The following is a 9,789-nucleotide window of genomic DNA, read 5'->3' as shown; positions in this document are numbered from 1 at the left end:
AGGACTTTTGCCTGAAATGTTCATGCAATTCATTTGGAATAAACATCTCCCTTCCAAACGCTGCCCAGTGATAATCATAAGTGCACATTGGAGTGTGAGTACAGGGAGTGGGGAAGAAGATGCTGGAGAGGGATTATGAATAGTACTCATTGCTAGAGGACAGCAAACACCACTCAAGCTGTACCAAAGATTTGCTCCTTCCGTAACAGAGTATCACAGTGAGGGGTGTCATATACATTTACTTTCCTAATTTTGTATAAACAAGATAAAGTTCACCTCACTCAACATCAGCTTAATACCAAGCAGTCAGCCAACATGACTAATGGCAAAAAAAAAGCTTAAGAACATTAATATTAATGTGTCTCTGTACAGTAAAATTTTAATGATTGCAATCTTTTTTAAAGCGATAGGTAATATTATAATAATCCATCAAAAAATCAGTCCTAGGCAGTTTCATTAGTAAGATTTGTTACTGTACAAACAGACCATCAATTTTGACTATCAAAATTGCAATGCATGGTAACTTCTTCAGTCGTTTTGAAATCTTAAAGACATCAGTGCATTTTATTCTTTGCGTGTTAATGTTAACATTACATTGCTTTCAGCAATTGTTCCTATCCTAACAGTGTACACACAATGATCAGCAGCAGCAGACTGGCAAAGTGCAACATCACGTTATCAGGGAGACATTGGGTAGGTGGGAAGGAGATTCTGTGACTTGCTGCTAACTGGCTACTATATCCTTTTCAACTCAAACTAAACGATGTGAATAATAAACAGATTGAGAATTTGCTGTGTGAATTATGCAAATCTTTTCCCTTAAACCATATTTCATACCAGTTTTGCATCTCTAATTAATGTATGATGTAGAATATCCTCCTTCCAAATTCCATGATGCCCCATGAAACCCATTTAAATCAGACTTGAATCCATAAGCACTCAATCTACTTATTTTTGATTTTAGATGCATGAGACTCCTATTGTAATGGGCATGATTTTCACATTAGCTCTGTGGATACCATGGAATTAAAACAAGCTTTTCCAGGTAGGCAACTTCTGTTTAGGTTTTGAACAAATATCATTCTACTGCATATAATTACAGTAAAGTCATGATTAATGTGCTCCTTATATGGATGGCTGGAATTATATCTGAATGGAACAGATGTGGCCTGAGTTATAGATGCTTTTTAGGGAACAAGACCTAGTCTGAGAATTATATCCACCTTGCAGGTTAAGCTAATTTGAATTTCCCTTAGCACAATGCAGATGCCAATGAGGGATATGAACTGACCAGTCTTTAAAAGCTCCCCAAGAACATCCACTATTTTTTGTCATTTTTGTTCAGGTTTTACTCATTCATTGCCGAAAGGGCATTGGAGACCCAAATGCAACACTTAGAATATCTTTCTCCCTTTCACCTTGGTATAAAGGGGTTTATATCCTAAGAGATTTCTTTCCAAACCTGCATTCTCCAATTTTTAAATGAAAACTTTCAGGCAGATGTGACTTTACAAAGGTCTCTGCAATGTCCCCTATTGTACAGATAGTAATGTCTAAAAAGTTTGGAAAGGAAGCTTTGGTTGGTCACTAAGGGCTTCACTTTATACCATGATGTGATGTCAGTGCTCTACCAGTCTTCAGATGTGAATCAAGTGACTGGGTTTCACTTTAGCTGTTCTAGTCTATTAACATCATGTAAAATACAAGCATCATCATAAAAAATATACAGCAGATGCATGTGATTGTAAACCATGGACAACTTACACCTACACAAATATTGCATTGAACATGCTGTTATTTACAATAGATTATCATCATGCATTATCAACAAGTGTTTTATAGTAGAGCTAAAACTGCAGAAAGTAGAAGGGAGCATTTGGAGAAATTTGGAATACAACTTGGAGGCTCAGATGGCTTATTTATTTATTCTGAATTATGGTGGTTAATGTGTTCCAAGATGTGTTAACCCTTTGAGTACTGGATTTGCACCTTTCAAAACAGATATTTCATGTATGATTGACTAAAGAATTGTGTAAAATTATATGATTTGACTGTTGATGTCATAATGTACAAAACACAAATTTGTAACGCTTTTTGTAACGGTAATCTTAAAAATGAAAAAAATACAAAACACATAAAACTTGCATATATTTGTCATGGTGCAAAGATGCTCAAGTAACCTCCAAAGGGTTAATGGAGAATGGTGCATAACTGAGGTATTGATAGCATCTGATCAATGACAAGTTTGTGGAAAGGTGGGAATGGTTTCACTTTTTGAGGCCAAGGGCTGCGTCGACCTCCTCCTCCGGTTTTAGCGAGTGCCACTGTGCAATAGGCCGCCTGGGATTCGCCAGCATGTCTGACCAGTGTCGAAGCTCTGTGCCCGTGGCATTACTGCCGACAAATATCTTGCCGATGGCGTCGTTCTTTCCAATCTTGTCATAGTCCAAGACTGTGACACAAACCTGTACTTTCTGCATGTTAAATAAAAAAAATACACAAGATCATTATTGTGTTTTGCCAAGGCACAACCAAAGCAATTTTCATTTCAGAGTATTACTTCTAAGCACCAACTTTAAGCTTAGTAAAGCAATAGGGGGAGAGCGCCTAATAGCTGGACAATGCTCCTGGTAGCTGTAGTGCAGAATTTGTGCTGATGATACAGTGCACATACTGGAGCTGTAATCAGTTGCAGAGTATTTTTGTGTAAGGGTATAGCAAGCCTCACCCATACCTGAAGATGATGCAATATCATTTCTTCTCTGCTGTCTGCATATCACAGAGCAAAAGAAGGATTAAGCAATGCTGTAACCCAGAAAGCAGCAAATATTCAGTTAATCATTTGTACGCCTTTATCTATCTGCATTACTTAGATGGAGATTTTGTTTTGATTGGGCATAAAGGCTTTTTAACATGGTGAGATAAAGTATAAATGAGTGGCTGGTGCTTCTGAGTAGTTCAGACTTCAGCCATACACAGGCGTGTACATCAGCAGCTGTAGAGCAAGCCTGGGATGAGCTGGTAAATTGATGCTGACACCCTGCTCCATGTGGAGGATTGTAATCTCAATTCACTTGCATGGACACTCCTGACCTAATCCTGAGATTTTGAAAGGAAAAAATAGTTTTCTTTTCCAGTTTATGTATTTTCATGTTTTCATTATTTATTAGCTTTAAAGCTTTTTAATAATCATTTTTGTTTTAATTTGTTTAAAAAAGTTAATCTTTGTTTCTTGAATTGTTTAAAGCAAATCTGGTGTTGCAGGTTCCACAGGGTAGGCATGGTATGGTAAAGATCAACACAGATGGTAATCCCATATACCTTGAAGACTGGAAGGCAAATCTATGGGATGGACCTACAGGTGGGTGGAAGTAGGAAGTGGGGAGGAAATGGGAATAGGAAATTGCAATGATATTTACTGCATATCCAAAGAGAGTGGAAAATTAAGGCCACCATATTGATTGAGGAAGCAATTATAAACATGTGGATAGACACCAAGGTGATTCTGCATAGGACATACAGTATATGTGGAATATTTCCACAACCTTCCACCCAGGCTGACCAGTTTGGAGTTGCAGACCTACCCAGGATGGACCCTCTGAGTTATGGATGAAATGAATTTCTGAGTGTCTGACAGGGACAGTTGAGCATAGCTACCTATCATGGTCATGAGCTATGAATGTGTACTGACAACATGGAAGTAGACTAGATTGGATCACAGACTGAGACATTCTGTGTTTTCACAGCTTTAGGAGGAGATCCAGATGTTAATCTCATTCTGAAATGCAGACACAGGAGACTGCAGATGCTGGAATCTGGAGCAACAAACTATCTGCTGCCGGAATTCAATGGGTTGAGCAGCATCTGTGGGAGGAAAGGAATTGTCGGTGTTTTGGGTCTTCCTGGATTGGGTCTCCTGATAGGAATTGTCAGGGTTTTGACTCAAAACATCGATAATTCCTTTCCCCCCACAGATGCTGCTCGACCTGCTAAATTCATCCAGAAGATTGTTTGTTGCTCATTGTGGAAAGCACTGACCTTTCCTGAGCAGACCACTGGTCAGATGGGTCAAGAAGATGCCAAGACGTCTCTAGCTGGAGGTCACTGAGATACAAAGGACCTGGTGTGAAAGGGCTTGGTGTCTGAACCAGTGTGTTGATGGCAACAATGTCGCTCTCTCTAAGGATAATGCAGAGATCCAGAATGGTCTCTCCAAAGAGAGATACTCCAAGAGATGATAAAGACAGCGCCATGTCTGGAATCAGAAGGGCCACTGATGCTCCAAGAGGAGAACGCCAAAAGGATGAGAGTTAATGCCTTGAAAGGTAGGCTGGACCAGAGTGAATCAATCAAACTCTACCTAAGAAAGAGAAAGAGACTGAGAATGTGCGGAGAAGCATCTCTGCAAATGCAAAGAGCATTTCAAAAACTACAGGAGTTATCACTGGTGAATTAATGTCCTTGGAAGAAGAAAAGTAGAAGTTTCACAAAAGGCTAGCTGATCTTTGGGAAATGATGGCATAGCCAGCAACCGAAGAGATGACAGGAGTTTCTGACAACATGGTTTGGAACAAGAGCCAATGTCCTCTTAAAATGGAGTCCCAGCAGTTGGGAGAAGAAACTGTTTATGAAGAAGAAGGCTCAAACGGCATTAGGAACAGAGAGAAACTAATAGAGGTACGCAACAGATGGGACATCCCACAGTGTGGCGCAGGACATTCGTTTTCAAGAATCTTTCGCAGAAAATGATGCTGGCTGACCTTAAGGAAATCTTCAAGGATGCCTTTGACATCAAAATTCCTGGCTCCTGAATTGGCTTGGGATTGCAGGGTGTTGTTTCATTAAATTTGAGAATGAAGTGGCTGCTCAGTCAACATTGGAATGGAGCCAAGGTATAAAGGTTGAGGGTCAGTTCACATCTATCCGTGCTGTGGACCATATATTCAAAGTACAGGACCTAGAAACACAATAAGATACTTATCACACATGAGAGGGCAAATTCTGATGCAGTGCACTATGGGGATTCACCACTGCAGCCCGAGTTAGGAGAGCAAGCTGAAGACAATCACAAGCAAGATTCCAGTAACAAAAACAGTGTGATGGATTCTGAAGTCTGCACTATAAAGCCAGGTTGCAGAGGAATTGATGACAAGAAACAGGCACCAAGCAAACAAAGGAAATTTAAAGAAAACGTGGACCAAGGCCTCCATAATTCAGATCATCCATCATGTATATCTGTTCAGTTTTGTTCAGAGAGTTCCAGTCCTCAACACTTAGTTCATGAAAGAAATGACAAGCATAATTAAACCCCATCCATTTCATTCATAACCTGGGCAATGAAAATCAAGCCTGACGCAAGTGAGGACCATGGGTGACCTCTGGGTGCTGTAGCCCCAACACTGTAGGACTGAGGGGATGTATTCTGGTGGAGATAGAGGCCAAGATACTTGTCTCAGAAGGGAATGCATTTGGTTGATCCACAGCACAAGTTCCAAAGGGAAAAGAGAGAAGAAGAGCACAGTTCAAGAGTTAGAAGAGAAGATAGGAAGTTAACATGTAAAGTGATGAAACCAAAGGCAAAATAAGAAAATTCTCAGAAACATCAAGAAACTGCTTCACGGCAGTCGGTGGTGTACCAAAGTATATTGTATAACTGTCATTAATTAGAGTTAATAGATTTTGTGTTAAAGTTTACATAAACTGTGCAGTGCACATAAGTGATATCAACACGATGGTGATCCAGATCATGTGCTATATTGCAGAGAACCATGCCAGATCTATATGACACCTACATGAAGAGGTGATTCACTGGAAGTACCAACACCCAAAGTGGAAACTTCAGAGATGTAAGTATATCTTGTGGGGAAAAGCAACCAAGGCCAAGAGTAAATATATGATTAGTTGAATTTATAACTGCATATTCATGTAAATAGTTAAGCAATATTATAACTTAAAAGATGTAAATCGTTTAGTTGATTGTATTTTTTTGAGGTACATTTGAGGTACATGTGTAAGGTACTTTTAAAAACTGGCTTCTATCATGTATTCAGACTCTTGATGCACTGTTGTAACCAGACACTAAATTTAATTGAGAGATGCTGCCTTAATTAAAGGTGGTTCTGTTTCTCATTGTTTCTCTGATTATTTGCTTATGTAAGCAGTAGGACAAAGTGACCCACAGCACTACATTTCTGGGGGTAGGGCATCAGTGGTCCAGAGGTGAAGCTCAGTCACCACTGAGGCCTCACTATGCCGTAAACCCAACTCTCGGACAGTTGCATCTGACCATCCATACAAGGCTGGAGTGGGTGTAGGGAGATTACAGTGTGCGAGTCCAGGCAGTTGGCTAAATTGTTCTCGCCTTACTCATTATATCGAAGCACAAGGCCATGTCAAAGTGGAAGTGACTTGTGCACTGAAGAGTGACTGTGTTATATATGATGGTATATCATATAGGTGGAGTGGCTGAGCAATACACACCGACAAAGTTTGAAATTTAATTCCTTGTTTGTGCCATCTTACAATGGTTGTGGCGAGGGAAGGTGAAGTAGCCACTGTAAGAAAAATCTACAGAAACTCCTTCGCATCTGCTGTACAATCATATTTAAATTAAGTTCTGAGGTTCTTTTCAGCAAAATATCAAGCCCACATTGCCTTGTTGGGCCTTGCCTGATTATCTTCCAGTACTATATCTAAATGGCAGTTTAGATAACTGCCATTTAGATAAAGTACTGGAAGATAATCAGAGTCCATACTGCTGTAATCATCTTGAACCACTGGATCAGATGAAATGGTTCCTGGACCCATAAATGCCACCCACCCATGCTTAAACATATGAAAGGGAAGCAAGAGTATGCCATTCAGTCCGTCACATCAGCTCCATCATTTGTAAGACTATAAGATATAGGAGCAGAATCAAGCCATTTGGCCCATCGAGTCCGCTCGGCCATTTAATCATGGCTGATTTTTGTTTTCTCAACCCCATTCTCCCACCTTCTCCCCATAATCCTTAACCCCATTACCAATAAGGAATTTATTAATCTCTGCCTTAAATACATCCAATGACTTGGCCTCCACAGCCCTCCTTGGCAACGAATTCCACAGATTCACCAGCCCCTGGCTGAAGAAATTCCACCTTATTTCAGTTCTAAAGGAGTGCCCCTTTATTTTGAGACTCTGTCCTCGGATCCTAGATTCTCCTACTAATGGAAACATCCTCTAATACATCATTCAATATATTCATGGCTGTTGCTTTAACTCAATGCCATTTTCTGGCACTAACCCTGTATTCCCTGATTCTGTTAATGACTAAAAATTTGTTGATCTCTAATACCTACCACTTGGTCTGAATGCAGATGGCCTATCTTGCTTACTCAAAGCATCCCGGAATTCAGGGTTGTAGCTTAAATGCAACTTGGCCCCCAATGTGGTAATGAAGAGGTTTTGCACCTGAAACATCCCTGATAGATTTGATAGTCGGCAAAGCCTTGTGCTCAACTTATCTGCTCGTATAAGTCATAAGGGTTATTACTTGTCATTCAGAGTCTCTGACATTCAGAGGAATTTGAAAACTAGTAAAATGAAGCTAATAATTACAAAATATTAAAGCACTTAAAACAGATATTTGAAACATTAAGCAAAAATAAAACAATATTTAAAAGGTAAGAACATAACCTTACATTATACCCCACTGGCCAACTCTCTGTATAAAGAGAGTGTACAGGGATAAGAATCCCTTCTCTGGTTCCATCCTCATAACTTGCTAATCTATCTTTCTCTTATTAACAATTATGACTTCAGTACGCTTAGTCTCTTCAACCAAGTCATCCATGTAGATTGAATATACTTGAGCCCAAGTGGCACCTGACTAGTTATTGATTTCTAATGAGCCATTTATCTTAACTTTAGTTGCTGTTAATTATCCAGTCCCTATCCCTGTTCTCTCTCTTTACTATTTACTAAGTTATTAAAATATTGTAAGAAAGGAAACTAAATTAATCAACCACAAATTATTGTTAAAAAAAACAAGAACTTACCTTCCCCTTTTCTTTATTATTCATAGTGCTAAGATCCTGAATGAACTCAATGGGGTTATGGATTTTACATCAGGTCTAATCTGTGAGGACATTCTAAACCTGTGAGTACATTTGGGGTTTCCATGTTTGACAGCGAATGTGCTCCAGTCTATTTAGACAAACAAAGGCTGGAAGTTTGATTTACCAGCATTCACAGGCAAGATCCAAGCCATCATCTTGACAAAGATGGAAGAGAAATGGAAAATTGGACCGTGGTCAAATTTGAAAAGTGTGGCACAATTACAGGTTTGAACTCCTTGTGTTACATAATCTGGAATTGTTAGGGAGCAGGAGGTCATTTGCCCCATTGATATTATGCTGGCTCCTAGAAGAGCAACTGCACCAGTTCCATTCTTCCACTTTCTTGCTAAAGATTCGCAAATTATTCTCTATCATGGAGGTATCCATTTCCCTATTTGAAAGTAATGATTGACTCTGTTTCAACATTCCTGCAGAGAGTAAATTCTGGATCATAGACCCTCTCTGAATTAAACATAATCTCCACATTCTCTCTTGCATATTTTGTCCAATGTTTTAAGTCTGTGACCCTGATCATGCTGTCATTCCAAATCTTTGTGATGAGAACTGAGGTTAACAATCAAGTGACGTCCAATTAGATATGTAATAATGATGTGTTTTGTAAAGTTAACCATGAAATTTTGTCCCACTCACACTGTGATATTGCATCAATATGGAAGAACATTTAATTCGCATTCAGTCTATATTGCAGCCTCAGTAACACTAGTATTCACAGGGACATCAGTCACATAGAAAATCGTGGAACATGAAGTAATGAATAATCGGCCTCACAGCATCTGTGGTTAATTAGCCTGAAACAGCTGGATGTTCCTGCTATGAATTTCGGAAATATATTTTGGGGAAGTTTTATAAAGGGATTTTCCACATTTCTAACTGTGACAAACAGGCAGCTCATTTATAATTCTAATATTATTTTGTGTTTGCCCAGTCAAGCATACCCAACACAGTTTGTTGTCACAGATGGATCAAATGTAGTTTAAGTGAAACAGATCTTGGACCAGTTTGCTACTGATTGTTCTGTAGGGTAAGCAGTGGACCTCTTACTGTCCTGACACATGGACAGTATCAATGCTCTTCGGAGACCACAAAGTAATTAATTGTCAACAGTACCTAGCTGCTCCTGCCATGTGAACTGCTTTCACCTGCCTTTGATGTGGACATTTGTTACTTAAAATTGCATTGATCTGTACCTCCTGCCAACCTTTGACGTGTGTGCTGTCAAAACCTAGCATCATGTTACCATGTACGAGCTGTAATCTTTTCCTGTGGCTAGCTAGCCTTTAAAATTATTTTCTGCTTTGGAATGCAGCAATGACAATAGAACATAGCCTATGTATGATTTTTGTAAATTATACTTAGGAGTTCATGCATAAAGATTGCTAGTAGGAAGGGTTTGTATTAAACTAATCACTGGACTGAATAAGTGCACGACTGGAAAATATCTGAAGAAAAACTTGTAAAACTATTTTCTCAGTAATTGTTGCAAACCTATTTATCTTCCATTATTTTCATAAAGCCCAGTATGAATATTAAAATAGAAAAAGGATGAATTGCTCAATTAAAATGAGGAAATATTCAACAGATCAGGCAGTATCTGTGGAGGAAGTAGCAAAGTTTCAGTTTGATGATCTTTCATCACTTCTTGCAAAAGATTTAAGAATGTGATGGGTTTAAG

The 9,789-nt window shown here is 39.1% G+C and overlaps 1 protein-coding gene across 2 annotated transcripts in view; it reads right to left on the bottom strand.

Moving 5' to 3' along the window:
* Positions 1 to 362: 362 nt before the first annotated feature.
* Positions 363 to 9,789, bottom strand: part of LOC127580820 (synaptotagmin-B) — a 441,147-nt gene continuing 431,720 nt past the window's right edge. Inside the window, exon 11 of one of the 2 annotated variants that reach the window (XM_052034732.1) lies at positions 363 to 2,474. In XM_052034732.1, the coding sequence (XP_051890692.1) occupies positions 2,268 to 2,474 (207 nt within the window). In that variant the 3' untranslated portion in view covers positions 363 to 2,267. The remainder of the gene's footprint in view (positions 2,475 to 9,789) is intronic. The other variant, XM_052034733.1, reaches the window with a different exon arrangement.

Source organism: Pristis pectinata, chromosome 20, assembly GCF_009764475.1.
Source record: "Pristis pectinata isolate sPriPec2 chromosome 20, sPriPec2.1.pri, whole genome shotgun sequence".
Classification (NCBI taxonomy): domain Eukaryota; kingdom Metazoa; phylum Chordata; class Chondrichthyes; order Rhinopristiformes; family Pristidae; genus Pristis; species Pristis pectinata.
Note: the sequence above shows the minus strand (reverse complement) of the source record. Positions and strands in the feature narration are given on the sequence as shown.